The 15,853-nt window shown below is 50.5% G+C and overlaps 1 protein-coding gene across 1 annotated transcript in view; it reads right to left on the bottom strand.

Moving 5' to 3' along the window:
• Positions 1-4,639: 4,639 nt before the first annotated feature.
• lrrc24 (leucine rich repeat containing 24) overlaps positions 4,640-15,853 on the bottom strand; it is a 43,963-nt gene continuing 32,749 nt past the window's right edge. The window contains exons 4-5 of the mRNA XM_080182705.1: positions 9,269-9,437; positions 4,640-5,753 (exon numbers count right to left, since the gene is read on the bottom strand). Coding sequence (XP_080038831.1) covers positions 4,696-5,753; positions 9,269-9,437 — 1,227 coding nt within the window. The 3' untranslated portion in view covers positions 4,640-4,695. The remainder of the gene's footprint in view (positions 5,754-9,268; positions 9,438-15,853) is intronic.

Here is a 15,853-nt window from a genome sequence, read left to right as displayed (position 1 = left end):
AACAAGAACAGCTTACTGATATCTGTGTCTAATATTACCGCCCTTTTAGATTTGAGACAGACAGTTATTTATTGATTGAAGTTTTTAAAAAAATTTTTCATGGTATGTGGGCATCGCTGGCTGGGTTAGCATTCCTAAGGAAACCATCCCTAATTGCCCTTGAGGGGAGATTTCAGACTCAACCACATTGTTGTGGCTCTGGAGTTATGTATAGGCCAGACGGGGTAAGGATTTCCTTCCCTAATAGATATTAGTGAACCAGATGGACTTTTATGACAATCGATAATGGTTTCATGATCATCATAGAGTAACACAGCATGAAAACAGGCCCAACCAGTCCATGCCACTCATGGTGTCCTCCCAACTAGACCCAATTGCCCATATTTGGTCCATATCCCGCTAATCCTTTCCCATCCATCTACTTATTCAAATGCTTTTTAATTGTTGCTATTGAACCTGCCTCAACCACTTTCTCTGGCAGCTCATTCCATATATGCACTGCCCTCTGTGTGAAAAAGTTGCCCCTCAGGTCCCTTTTAAATCTTTCTCCTCAGCAGACTTTTAACTCCAGGTTTTCCTTTATTGAATTCAAATTTCACCAGCTGCCACGGTGGGATTTGAACCCAGGTCCCCAGAGCATTACCCTGGGTCTCTGGATTGCTAGTCCAGCCACAGTACCACTACATCACTGCCTTCCCAAGTCAAATGTTTGAGTCTTGGGGTAAGGAAACAATGCCTCTTCCTATAGGCACACTCTGACAGGCTTCTCAGACTCAGTGGATGTTCATGCTCTGTTGCTCTCTCTCAATCTGAAACATTTGTATGATTCTTTGCCCGGCAGACCTGCAGAACGAGAGTCTGTCACTGACACAAAGGGAGGACATTCAGACCACTGAGTCCAAACCAGCTTTCTGTGGAGTAAATCCATTCAATCCCATGCCCCCACTATTATCTCGTTAAGCCTCCAGCTTTATTTCCCTCAGCATCCCATTCAATTTTACTGTGGCTTTTGCTGCCAATTCCTCCATGGACGGGGAGTTTCAGGGCATCATCCTTCTCTATGAATTTAAAAAAAAGGTTTCTTCTCACAACTCCTGTACTCTGTCGAAAGCCTCTCTGTGTCCCCTAATCCTCGTACAGTCAGTTAATAAGAAGTGTTCCTTTGTCGATGGTTATCTAAATCTGTTATAATTTTGCACACATTTATCAAAGCTCTCTGTAATCTCCTTTGTCCCAAGGAGTATAACTCCAGCTTCTCTAGTTTCACCGTGTAACTAAAATCCCTCATCTCTGTAACCATTCTGGTCAATCTCCCCTTTCCCTCAACTGATTTCTCCTCAGTCCAGAATAACTCTTGACAATCTAAAACATCTGAAGAGGAGAACTCTGATATTGATTCATCATTAACTTACTCTCAGTGATAAACAAACCCTCTGTCAAACCGCCTTCTCTGATCGAGGCTCTCGCTTCTGCTCATGTCGCAGTTGTGTGAGAATGTGTGTGTGTGTGTGTGTATGTAAGAATGTGTGTGTGCAAGAATGTGTGTTTGTGTGAGCATGTGTGTGTGTGTGTGTGTGTGTGTCTGTGAGAATGTGTGTATGTAAGAATGTGTGTCTGTGAGAATGTGTGTATATGGGGGAGGGGGTGGGGGGGTTATGTGTGGAGTCTGGGGTGTTAGTATTTATTGAAGTATCTGTCCTGCTTTATTTATTTAGATGTGAGTGTGAGGGTGATCTAGAGAGCTTCCTGCAGTTTGTAGATTTTGTCATTTATAGCCTCACAAAGACCAGACAGCAGAACATTCAAAACACACAAACATATCAGTGTCAAACTTCTTGTTAAATAACATTACCTGTGGAACCAGAGGATCAGGGGGCAGCGAGGGAAGAAGGTGAGGGTGGGGGGCACAGAGAGAGAGGAAGAGCAGAAGGGGGGAGGGGGCAGAGGGTGATAAGAAGGGGAGGTGTGACCAGGGGAGAGTTAGGGAGGGGAGAGTGGAGGTAGGGAGGGCAAGAGGAGGAGGAAGGGGGCTCAGAGAGGATGGATGCAGAGTGGTGGAGAAGGGAAAGGGCAGAAGCAATCGAAAGGGAGAGGAAGAGATGAGGTGTGGAGGGGAAAAGGGAGAGTGGGAGGAGAGGGAAAGATTGGATGAGGTTTTGTTACAAAATTTCATAAATTGTTCTTCGTTTTCTTGACCTCCTCTCTTCCCTGCCACTCCCCTCCCCTCGTCCCCCCTTCCCTCATCCCCCCCTTCCTGATGGCATGGTGGCACAGCAGTTAGCGCTGCTGTCTCACAGTGCCAGGGACCCAGGTTCGATTCCTGGCTTGAGACATTGTCTGTCTGGAGTCTGCATGTTCTCCCCATGTCTGTGTGGGTTTCCTCCGGGTGCTCCAGTTTCCTCCCACAGTACAAAGATATGCAGGTTAGGTGCATTGGCCATGCTAAATTCTCTCTCAGTGTACCTGAACTGGCAACGGAGTGTGGCGACAAGGGGAATTTCACAGTAACTTCATTGCAGCGTTAATGTAAGCCTGATCGTGACACTGATAAAAAACAATTCCCTAGTCTCCTATTGACTGTCCTACAGACACTAACAGCACCCCCCAGTTACCATTACAACGCCTCCCCCCACCCCTCCCTCATCCCCAGTTTATCAGTCCACACTCGCATGTGGAGGGTCAGCTGTTCACTGGGGTTCGGACAGCAGGTGACAGAGTTGTTCCGCTCACACCCTCCAACAAAGCTCAATGATTGTAGCCTGCTTCAGGAGCCCCGCCTAACCTCACCCTCCCTACCCCAGTGCGTCACACCTTAACCCACACTCCAGCGACTGTACCTGGAAGCTGCCGAGGGTCACAGTGCATGGTGAGGGGGAGCTCACTGACTGAAACATTGTGTAAGGATTAGATTCTGTTTCTACACCAATATCCTGATCCTGTCTGATCGAGGGCTGGCTTCACTTCCACACAAACTTCCCTCTGAGTTAACCATTCCATTTTATCAAACCTCCTGCTGCCCCAGCCTGTCTTTGACACAACGTCTCAGTAAATGAGGAATAAATGGGGGGCTCTCCAGTGATGCCCATACCCAGAGCAGGAACTAAATGAAGGGGAAGATTAGATGTCTGTGCGCCGACAGGAATATATTCACAATCTCTCCTTGCCAACACAGTTACTGTCACACTCCCCTCCTTGTTCACTATCTGCCTCCCCCACTTTCTGCTTTATTCCAGCACTTTCTTCTGTTTCCCAACTCATAGAGTCAGAGAGATTTACAGCATGGAAACAGGCCCTTCGGCCCAACTTGTCCATACCGCCTTTTTTCTTTAAAACCACCAAGCTGTCCCAATTGCCCACATTTGGCCCATATCCCTCTAAACACATCATACCCATGTAACTGCCTAAAGGACAAAATTGTACCCGCCTCCACTACTACCTCTGGCAGCTTGTTCCAGACACTCACCACCCTCTGTGTGAAAAAATTGCCTCTCTGCACACTTTTGTATCTCTCCCCTCTCACCTTAAACCTATACCCTCCAGTTATTAGACTCCCCCTTTAGGAGAAAGATGTTGACTATCTAGTCAACTGATTTGTGCCCCTTGTTATTTTACAGACCTCTATAAGGTCACCCCTAAGCCTCCAATACTCCAGGGAAAAAAGTCCCAGTCGATCCAGCCTCTCCTTATAACTCAATCCATCAAGGCCTGGTAACATCCTAGTAAATCTTTTCTGCACTCTTTCTAGTTTAATGATATATATTACTGTTAACACTGAAATGGGGTGGCAGGGTGGCACACTGGCTGGCACTGCTGCCTCAGCGCCAGGGACCCGGGTTCGATTCCCAGCTTGGATCACTGTCTGTGCGGAGTGTGCACATTCTCCCCGTGTCTGCGTGGGTTTATTCTGGGTGCTGCGGTTTCTTCCCACAGTCTGAAGGACGTGCTGGTTAGGTGGACTGGCCATGCTTAATTCTCCCTCAGTGTACCTGAACAGGCGCTGGAGTGTGGTGACTAGGGAATTTTCACAGTAACTTCATTGCAGTGTTAATGTAAATCTACTTGTGACTGATCAATAAATAAACTTTCTTAAATATTCCCTCTCTCTCCCATCTCATTGCACTGTAAACTCTTGTTTTTCTTTTCTCATTCCCCCTTTCTCTTTCCTTTTGCTCATTCATCGCCTCCCCTGTACATTTCCCTGACCCGCTCCTTGGGAGGGTGGGGGCGGGGGAGCGGGGGGGGAATGCTCTGAGTTTCCATCAGGCTCTGTCCCAGAGTGTGATGGGACCACCCACCCCAACACAAAAACCAAAGACCTACATTTACATGGCGCCAGTCACCACCTCACAATATCCCCAATGCTCTGCGCAGCCAATCGGAGGTGGTGTCGCCATGGTAACATGGCAGCCAACCTGTGCCCAGCGGGATCCCACGAACAGTGAAGTGATAAGTGATACATGAGCAGACAGTCTTTAAACTGAGGGGTAAATATTGGCCGGGGGAGGGGGGAGTGGAAGTGGTTTTGGGGGGGGGGGTGGAATCCCCTGCTCTTCTTTGATCATCGGATCCTTTACGCCCATAGGGCCTTGGATTAACGTCACAGCCAAGAAGCTACACCCCCGAGGGTGCAGCACTCCCTCAGTACTGGGAATGTCACAATCCCAACAGAGTTTATCCAGAACTTCCCATCCTCCTTCAGCAGTGGATTTCATACTTGATCTCCTGCTGGAAGACCACGCTGCGATTCTCAAAGACTTCGCCGCTGTCCAGGCTGTGTGACCTGTGACGGTCAGCCATGGCCTCAGCTGTCTGTGTGGCCTGGTCCTGGAGGGGGCCTGCCTGGAGCAGTTTGCCCAGTTCAGCCGTGTCCTTGTAGGTGCAGAAGTCTCTCTTGGTCCGGTCAATGACGAACATCTCATGCCCGGCAGCGTCCCGGTACTCCTCCAGCTGGGCAAAGGTGGTGGGCCCATCCGAGTAGTCGTTGAGGTAGAGGCCGCTCCCCTCCATTTCCGCCCTCTCCTCCTGCCCCGCCTTCCTCTGCTTGCCCTGCTTCCGACAGATCACCACCACCAGGAGAAGGGCGACCAGTGCGAGCAGGGAGATGCCGGCTGCGATGCCAGTCTGGGTGGCGGTGCCCAGGGCCGTGAAGTCCATGCTGTCCACACTCTCGTACAGCGGCTCGTGACTCAGGCCGGGGGCCGGCCGCAGGGGGTGGAGGGGCCGACCCCGGCTCGACAGGTTGACCGACAGGTCAAAGGTCGCGGTGGCCTTCCCACCGGGGTTGCTGGCCTCGCACTCGTACCTCCCGGCGTGGGAGGCCGTCACGTTGCGCAGGGTCAGCACCCCGCCGTCACCAGGTGGTACCAGGCCGCTCCGCGGTTCACCCTCGCCGTCTGGCCTCTTGAAAGCCCCCGAGCCGGGAGGGCCCGAGGATCTGGTCACCGACTGGAGACGCCCCAGCACTGTTCTGGCGTCGCTCACCTTCCTCCAGACCACCACTGGCTGTGGGTAGCCGGAGGCATGGCAGCTGACGTGCAGCTCATCTCCCGCGCGACCCACCGCATCACTGCGGTCCAGCTGCACCACTGGAGGGATGCAGACCAGGCTGTTTCCCGGGATGTCCAGCAGACTCTGGCCAAGGAGGCGTGGAGGCTCCGCACACAGAATCCTTTTGCCCATCAACAGCCTGTGGCCTTCCTGAATAATCCAACCTCGCAGCCAGTGCAGCACACAGTCACATCGCCACAGGTTCCCTACGGGGAGACAAACATAAAAGATCAAACACTCTTCATCATCCCACAACTGCTGTCCCTTCAGAACAGTGCCCACTGCCTTTAAATTACCTTAAACACCCCAATTCAATCATCTCTTAATCTCCAATACTCAGGGAGATAACGCCTCCTCACTGCAACCTCACTTCATTATTTCAGGATGGGTAATAAATGTCGGCCTAGTCAGAGACACCCACATCCAGAGAAAGAATCATTTAAACAGGGAACTCACAGAGATTCCAGATATCATCCTGTGCTGCAATTTATCCAAACCCAATAAACCTTTCCTGCCTGGTGCCCAGAGCTGAATAAAATACTCCAAGTGCAAATCAAACCTGGATACCAGACAACCATCGCAACTCTCCCCAAAGCCTGGCAACCTCCACCCAACCATGGCAACCACTCCGAGAACTCCTAGCGACCTCTCCCCAAAACTTAGCAGCCATTCCCCAAACCCTAGGAAACTCTCCCCAGATCCCGGCGACCTCTCCCCGGACCCCGGCGACCTCTCCCCGGACCCCGGCGACCTCTCCCCGGACCCCGGCGACCTCTCCCCGGACCCCGGCGACCTCTCTGTAAATAACTCCCTGTCTCTCACATTGCGTGGATATCACTGTAAATAACTCCCTGTCTCTCACACTGTGTGGATATCACTGTAAATAACTCCCTGTCTCTCACACTGTGTGGATATCACTGTAAATAACTCCCTGTCTCTCACACTGTGTGGATATCACTGTAAATAACTCCCTGTCTCTCACACTGTGTGGATATCACTGTAAATAACTCCCTGTCTCTCACACTGTGTGGATATCACTGTATATAACTCCCTGTCTCTCACACTGTGTGGATATCACTGTATATAACTCCCTGTCTCTCACACTGTGTGGATATCACTGTATATAACTCCCTGTCTCTCACACTGTGTGGATATCACTGTATATAACTCCCTGTCTCTCACACTGTGTGGATATCACTGTAAATAACTCCCTGTCTCTCACACTGTGTGGATATCACTGTAAATAACTCCCTGTCTCTCACACTGTGTGGATATCACTGTAAATAACTCCCTGTCTCTCACACCGTGTGGATATCACTGTAAATAACTCCCTGTCTCTCACACCGTGTGGACGGTTTCATTAAAGGGAAGTCGTGTCTGACAAATTTACTGGAGTTCTATGAGGATGTGTCTAGGGCGGTGGATAGAGGAGAGCCGGTGGATGTGGTCTTTCTAGATTTTCAGAAGGCGTTTGACAAAGTACCTCACAAGAGGTTATTGCAGAAGGTCGAGGGACATGGAGTTGGGGGTAGGGTGTTAGCGTGGATAGAGGATTGGTTGTCAAATAGGAGGCAGAGAGTGGGGGTCAACGGGTGCTATTCGGATTGGCGGATGGTGACTAGTGGAGTGCCCCAGGGGTCGGTGCTGGGGCCTCAGCTTTTTACCATTTATATAGATGATCTGGAGGGGGGAACCGAGTGTAGGGTGTCGAAATTTGCTGATGACACCAAGATTGGGGGAACGGCAAATTGTGCGGAGGGTGTGGAGAGTCTGCAGAAGGATCTAGATAGGCTGGGCGAATGGGCCAGGAAATGGCAAATGGAATTTAATGTTGGCAAGTGTGAGGTGGTCCACTTTGGTAGGAAGAATGGTAGGAAGGACTATTACTTACGGGGTGAAAAACTGCAGCAGGCGACGGTGCAGAGGGACCTCGGGGTCCTTGTGCATGAGTCGCAAAAACCCAGCTTGCAGGTGCAGCAGGTGATCAGGAAGGCGAATGGGATGCTGGCCTTCATAGTGAGGGGGATTGAATATAAAAGTAGGGAGGTCTTGCTGCAGCTGTATAGGGCATTGGTGAGGCCGCAGCTGGAGTACTGTGTGCAGTTTTGGGCGCCGCACCTGCGCAAAGATATTTTGGCCTTGGAGGGAGTGCAGAGGAGGTTTACTAGGCTGATACCGGAGTTGAGGGGATTGAGCTATGAGGAGAGGCTGAATAAACTAGGCTTGTACTTGTTAGAGTTTAGAAGAATGAGGGGAGATCTCATTGAGACGTATAAGATGATGAATGGGATGGATAGGATAGAGGTGGAGAGACACTTCCCGCTCAAAAAAGACAGTAGGACTAGAGGGCACAGCCTCAAGATAAAGGGGAGGCGGTTTAGAACGGAGTTGAGGAGGAACTTCTTCACTCAAAGGGTGGTGAATCTCTGGAATTCTCTGCCCGTTGAAGTGGTGGAGGCTGCCTCGCTAAATATTTTTAAGACGCGGGTTGATGGGTTTTTGATAAGAGAGGGGATTAAGGGTTATGGGGAGAAAGCGGGAAAGTGGAACTGAGCAGCGACAGATCAGCCATGATCTTATTGAATGGCGGGGCAGGCTCGAAGGGCTGGATGGCCTACTCCTGCTCCTATTTCTTATGTTCTTATGTTCTTATATCACTGTAAATAACTCCCTGTCTCTCACACTGTGTGGATATCACTGTAAATAACTCCCTGTCTCTCACACCGTGTGGATATCACTGTAAATAACTCTCTGTCTCTCACACTATGTGGATATCAGAAAGGACAGTAGGACTAGAGGGCACAGCCTCAGGATAAAGGGGGGGGCGGTTTAGAACGGAGTTGTGGAGGAACTTCTTCACTCAAAGGGTGGTGAATCTCTGGAATTCTCTGCCCGTTGAAGTGGTGGAGGCTGCCTCGCTAAATATTTTTAAGACGTGGGTTGATGGGTTTTTGATAAGCGAGGGGATTAAGGGTTATGGGAAGAGGGCAGGAATGTGGAACTGAGCCACGACAGATCAGCCATGATCTTATTGAATGGCGGGGCAGGCTCGAAGGGCTAGATGGCCTACTCCTGCTCCTATTTCTTATGTTCTTATGTTCTTATAACTCCCTGTCTCTCACACTGTGTGGATATCACTGTAAATAACTCCCTGTCTCTCACACTGTGTGGATATCACTGTATATAACTCCCTGTCTCTCACACTGTGTGGATATCACTGTAAATAACTCCCTGTCTCTCACACTGTGTGGATATCACTGTATATAACTCCCTGTCTCTCACACTGTGTGGATATCACTGTAAATAACTCCCTGTCTCTCACACTGTGTGGATATCACTGTAAATAACTCCCTGTCTCTCACACTGTGTGGATATCACTGTAAATAACTCCCTGTCTCTCACACTGTGTGGATATCACTGTAAATAACTCCCTGCCTCTCACACTGTGTGGATATCACTGTATATGACTCCCTGTCTCTCACACTGTGTGGATATCACTGTATATAACTCCCTGTCTCTCACACTGTGTGGATATCACTGTATATAACTCCCTGTCTCTCACACTGTGTGGATATCACTGTAAATAACTCCCTGTCTCTCACACTGTGTGGATATCACTGTAAATAACTCCCTGCCTCTCACACTGTGTAGATATCACTGTATATGACTCCCTGTCTCTCACACTGTGTTGAATGTTTAGGCTGTGAGTCTGTGTGCTCACCGGTCAATCGGATCTCCTGGAGGCTCCTCAGTGGTTGGATTGATGCCTGGTTTAGAGTATGTAGGTTGTTGTTGCTTAGGTCCAGTAAGGCCAGTGATGAGAGCCCCAGGAATGCTTGGTCAGCTAAAGACTCGAGATTGTTCTCCTGGAGATGAAGTTCTTGTAACCTCTGCAAGAGATGTGGAACATTGGAGAAAACCCAACCTTCAGACATTCCAAAGACCAACCTCTCCACACCCAGTGCTACTTCTTATTTCAGTCATAGTCCCTTTTATTCTACATAGTCACCATAATTGTTGTCTAAACAACTTCTGCCCACTGCCCTCTATCTTTATCTCTGGTTTCTTAACACGTACAATGAAGTTACATGGGTAAGATGGTATAGAGGGAAATGGGCAAAATGTGGGCAATTGGGACGAGCTCAGTGGTAAAAACTGGGCTGCAAGGACAAGTTGGACTGAAGGGCCTGTTTCCATGCTGTAAATCTCTATGATTCTATGAACTGAAGTGCATGAAAAATAATATTTTATATCTCTCAACTTTACTATTCCTCTGGTGGTCCAAGGACAAAATATCAGCCGTGTGTCCAGCTCACAGGCCCCATTTGGTGTCTCTCCTACTGAATTTCCATCTCTTCCTGGAAAAATCATTGATTATTCCTCTGTCCAGTGAGACTGTCCCTCTATCCAGTGTGAGGATGTTCTTCCATGTTCAGTTTCCAATCTCATGACTCACCATAAGATATGGGAGCAGAATTAGGTCACCCAGCCCATCGAGTCTGTTCCACCTTTCAATCGTGGCTGATATAATTCTCAGCCACACTCCCCTGCCTTCTCCCCATAACCCCTGATCCCCTTATTGATCAAGGACCTATCTATCTCTGTCTTAAAGACACTCAATGACCCGGCCTCCACAGCCCGCTGTGGCAATGAGTTCCACAGATTCCCCACTCTCTGGCTGAAGAAACTCCTCCTCATCTCTGTTTTAAAGGAGCGTCCCTTCACTCTGAGGTTGTGCCCTCAAGTTCTAGTCTCTCCCACGAGTGAAAACATCCTCTCCACATCCACTCTATCTAGTATTCTGTAAGTTTCAATTAGATTCCCCCTTCATCCTTCTAAATTCCATGGAGTATAAACCCAGACTTCTCAACCGCTCCTCATATGGCAAACCCATCATTCCTGGGACTCTCCCTCCATCCAGTTTCCATTTGAACCTCCCCTTAGTGCCACCCCCTCAGTGCTCACCCTCCCCTCAGTGTCCTCCCAATGTCCACCCCACTCAATGCCCACTACCTCTGTGTCTGCTCTCTTCCCCCCTCTGAAGTTTATTACATTACATTAACACTGCAATGAAGTTACTGTGAAATTCCCCTGGTCGCCACACTCTGGCGCCTGCTCGGGCCAATGTACCTAACTCCCACTTCGTAGGAGGAAACCAGACTTCCCGGAGGAAACCCACATAGATATGGGGAGAATGTGCAGACTCCACATGGACAGTGACCCAAACCAGGAATCAAACCCGGGTGCCTGGTGCTGTGAGGCAGCCATGCTAACAACTGTGCTACCATGCCCCCCCCTCTGTACTCGATTACACATTGCCCCCCCTCTGTACTCGATTACACATTGCCCCCCCTCTGTACTCGATTACACATTGCCCCCCCTCTGTACTCGATTACACATTGCCCCCCCTCTGTACTCGATTGCACATTTGCCCTCCCTCTGTACTCGATTACACATTGCCCCCCCCTCTGTACTCAATTACACATTGCCCCCCCTCTGTACTCGATTACACATTGCCCCCCCTCTGTACTCGATTACACATTGCCCCCCCTCTGTACTCGATTACACATTGCCCCCCCTCTGTACTCGATTACACATTGCCCCCCCTCTGTACTCGATTACACATTGCCCCCCCTCTGTACTCGATTACACATTGCCCCCCCTCTGTACTCGATTACACATTGCCCCCCCCTGTACTCGATTACACATTGCCCCCCCCCGTACTCGATTACACATTGCCCCCCCTCTGTACTCGATTACACATTGCCCCCCCTCTGTACTCAATTACACATTGCCCCCCCTCTGTACTCAATTACACATTGCCCCCCCTCTGTACTCGATTACACATTGCCCCCCCTCTGTACTCAATTACACATTGCCCCCCCCTCTGTACTCGATTACACATTGCCCCCCCTCTGTACTCGATTCAACATTGCCCCCCCTCTGTACTCGATTACACATTGCCCCCCCTCTGTACTGGATTACACATTGCCCCCCCCTCTGTACTCGATTACACATTGCCCCCTCTGTACTCAATTACACATTGCCCCCCCCTCTGTACTCGATTACACATTGCCCCCCCTCTGTACTCAATTACACATTGCCCCCCCCTCTGTACTCGATTACACATTGCCCCCCCTCTGTACTCAATTACACATTGCCCCCCCTCTGTACTCAATTACACATTGCCCCCCCTCTGTACTCAATTACACATTGCCCCCCCCTCTGTACTCGATTACACATTGCCCCCCCCTCTGTACTCGATTACACATTGCCCCCCCTCTGTACTCAATTACACATTGCCCCCCCTCTGTACTCAATTACACATTGCCCCCCCCTCTGTACTCGATTACACATTGCCCCCCCTCTGTACTCAATTACACATTGCCCCCCCTCTGTACTCAATTACACATTGCCCCCCCTCTGTACTCGATTACACATTGCCCCCCCTCTGTACTCGATTACACATTGCCCCCCCTCTGTACTCGATTACACATTGCCCCCCCTCTGTACTCGATTACACATTGCCCCCCCTCTGTACTCGATTACACATTGCCCCCCCTCTGTACTCGATTACACATTGCCCTCCCTCTGTACTCGATTACACATTGCCCCCCTCTGTACTCGATTACACATTGCCCCCCCTCTGTACTCGATTACACATTGCCCCCCCTCTGTACTCGATTACACATTGCCCCCCCTCTGTACTCGATTACACATTGCCCCCTCTGTACTCGATTACACATTGCCCCCCCTCTGTACTCGATTACACATTGCCCCCTCTGTACTCGATTACACATTGCCCCCCCTCTGTACTCAATTACACATTTGCCCCCCCTCTGTACTCAATTACACATTGCCCCCCCTCTGTACTCGATTACACATTGCCCCCCCTCTGTACTCGATTACACATTGCCCCCCCCTCTGTACTCGATTACACATTGCCCCCCCCTCTGTACTCGATTACACATTGCCCCCCCTCTGTACTCGATTACACATTGCCCCCCCTCTGTACTCGATTACACATTGCCCCCCCCTCTGTACTCGATTACACATTGCCCCCCCTCTGTACTCGATTACACATTGCCCTCCCTCTGTACTCGATTACACATTGCCCCCCCTCTGTACTCGATTACACATTGCCCCCTCTGTACTCAATTACACATTTGCCCCCCCTCTGTACTCGATTACACATTGCCCCCCCTCTGTACTCGATTACACATTGCCCCCCCCCTGTACTCAATTACACATTTGCCCCCCCTCTGTACTCGACTACACATTGCCCCCCCTCTGTACTCGATTACACATTGCCCCCCCCCGTACTCAATTACACATTTGCCCCCCCTCTGTACTCGATTACACATTTGCCCCCCCTCTGTACTCGATTACACATTGCCCCCCCCTCTGTACTCGATTACACATTGCCCCCCCTCTGTACTCGATTACACATTGCCCCCCCTCTGTACTCGATTACACATTGCCCCCTCTGTACTCAATTACACATTTGCCCCCCCTCTGTACTCGATTACACATTGCCCCCCCTCTGTACTCGATTACACATTGCCCCCCCTCTGTACTCGATTACACATTGCCCCCCCTCTGTACTCAATTACACATTGCCCCCCCTCTGTACTCGATTACACATTGCCCCCTCTGTACTCGATTACACATTGCCCCCCCTCTGTACTCGATTACACATTGCCCCCCCTCTGTACTCGATTACACATTGCCCCCCCTCTGTACTCGATTACACATTGCCCCCCCTCTGTACTCGATTACACATTGCCCCCCCTCTGTACTCGATTACACATTGCCCCTCCTCTGTACTCGAGTACACATTGCCTCACCTCTGTACTCGATTACACATTGCCCCCCCTCTGTACTCGATTACACATTGCCCCCCCTCTGTACTCGATTACACATTGCCCTCCCTCTGTACTCGATTACACATTGCCCCCCCTCTGTACTCGATTACACATTGCCCCCCTCTGTACTCGATTACACATTGCCCCCCCTCTGTACTCGATTACACATTGCCCCCCTCTGTACTCGATTACACATTGCCCCCTCTGTACTCGATTACACATTGCCCCCCCTCTGTACTCGATTACACATTGCCCCCTCTGTACTCGATTACACATTGCCCCCCCTCTGTACTCAATTACACATTTGCCCCCCCTCTGTACTCAATTACACATTGCCCCCCCTCTGTACTCGATTACACATTGCCCCCCCTCTGTACTCGATTACACATTTGCCCCCCCTCTGTACTCGATTACACATTGCCCCCCCTCTGTACTCGATTACACATTGCCCCCCCCCTGTACTCAATTACACATTTGCCCCCCTCTGTACTCGATTACACATTGCCCCCCCTCTGTACTCGATTACACATTGCCCCCCCCTCTGTACTCAATTACACATTTGCCCCCCCTCTGTACTCGATTACACATTTGCCCCCCCTCTGTACTCGATTACACATTGCCCCCCCCTCTGTACTCGATTACACATTGCCCCCCCTCTGTACTCGATTACACATTGCCCCCCCTCTGTACTCGATTACACATTGCCCCCTCTGTACTCAATTACACATTTGCCCCCCCTCTGTACTCGATTACACATTGCCCCCCCTCTGTACTCGATTACACATTGCCCCCCCTCTGTACTCGATTACACATTGCCCCCCCTCTGTACTCAATTACACATTGCCCCCCCTCTGTACTCGATTACACATTGCCCCCTCTGTACTCGATTACACATTGCCCCCCCTCTGTACTCGATTACACATTGCCCCCCCTCTGTACTCGATTACACATTGCCCCCCCTCTGTACTCGATTACACATTGCCCCCCCTCTGTACTCGATTACACATTGCCCCCCCTCTGTACTCGATTACACATTGCCCCCCCTCTGTACTCGATTACACATTGCCTCACCTCTGTACTCGATTACACATTGCCCCCCCTCTGTACTCGATTACACATTGTCCCCCCTCTGTACTCAATTACACATTGCCCCCTCTGTACTCGATTACACATTGCCCCCCCCTCTGTACTCGATTGCTCATTGCCCCCCCTCTGTACTCGATTACACATTGCCCCCCCTCTGTACTCAATTACACATTGCCCCCTCTGTACTCGATTACACATTGCCCCCCCCTCTGTACTCGATTGCTCATTGCCCCCCCTCTGTACTCGATTACACATTGTCCCCCCTCTGTACTCAATTACACATTGCCCCCTCTGTACTCGATTACACATTGCCCCCCCCTCTGTACTCGATTGCTCATTGCCCCCCCTCTGTACTCGATTACACATTGCCCCCCCCCGTACTCGATTGCTCATTGCCCCCCCTCTGTACTCAATTACACATTGCCCCCCCTCTGTACTCGATTGCTCATTGCCCCCCCTCTGTACTCGATTACACATTGTCCCCCCTCTGTACTCAATTACACATTGCCCCCTCTGTACTCGATTACACATTGCCCCCCCCTCTGTACTCGATTGCTCATTGCCCCCCCTCTGTACTCGATTACACATTGCCCCCCCCCGTACTCGATTGCTCATTGCCCCCCCTCTGTACTCAATTACACATTGCCCCCCCTCTGTACTCGATTGCTCATTGCCCCCCCTCTGTACTCAATTACACATTGCCCCCCCTCTGTACTCGATTACACATTGCCCCCCCCTCTGTACTCAATTACACATTGCCCCCCCTCTGTACTCGATTACACATTGTCCCCCCTCTGTACTCAATTACACATTGCCCCCTCTGTACTCGATTACACATTGCCCCCCCCTCTGTACTCGATTGCTCATTGCCCCCCCTCTGTACTCGATTACACATTGCCCCCCCTCTGTACTCGATTACACATTGCCCCCCCTCTGTACTCGATTACACATTGCCCCCCCTCTGTACTCGATTACACATTGCCCCCCCCCTGTACTCAATTACACATTGCCCCCTCTGTACTCGATTACACATTGCCCCCCCCTCTGTACTCGATTACACATTGCCCCCCCCTCTGTACTCGATTGCTCATTGCCCCCCCTCTGTACTCGATTACACATTGCCCCCCCCCGTACTCGATTGCTCATTGCCCCCCCTCTGTACTCGATTACACATTGCCCCCCCTCTGTACTCGATTACACATTGCCCCCCCTCTGTACTCGATTACACATTGCCCCCCCCTCTGTACTCGATTACACATTGCCCCCCCTCTGTACTCGATTACACATTGCCCCCCCCTCTGTACTCGATTGCTCATTGCCCCCCCTCTGTACTCGATTACACATTGCCCCCCCTC

Source organism: Carcharhinus amblyrhynchos, unplaced genomic scaffold (assembly GCF_965287045.1).
Source record: "Carcharhinus amblyrhynchos unplaced genomic scaffold, sCarAmb.v2.hapA scaffold_81, whole genome shotgun sequence".
Lineage (NCBI taxonomy): Eukaryota > Metazoa > Chordata > Chondrichthyes > Carcharhiniformes > Carcharhinidae > Carcharhinus > Carcharhinus amblyrhynchos.
The sequence above is the reverse complement of the archived record's forward strand: the minus strand, read 5'-3'. Positions and strand labels throughout refer to the sequence as shown.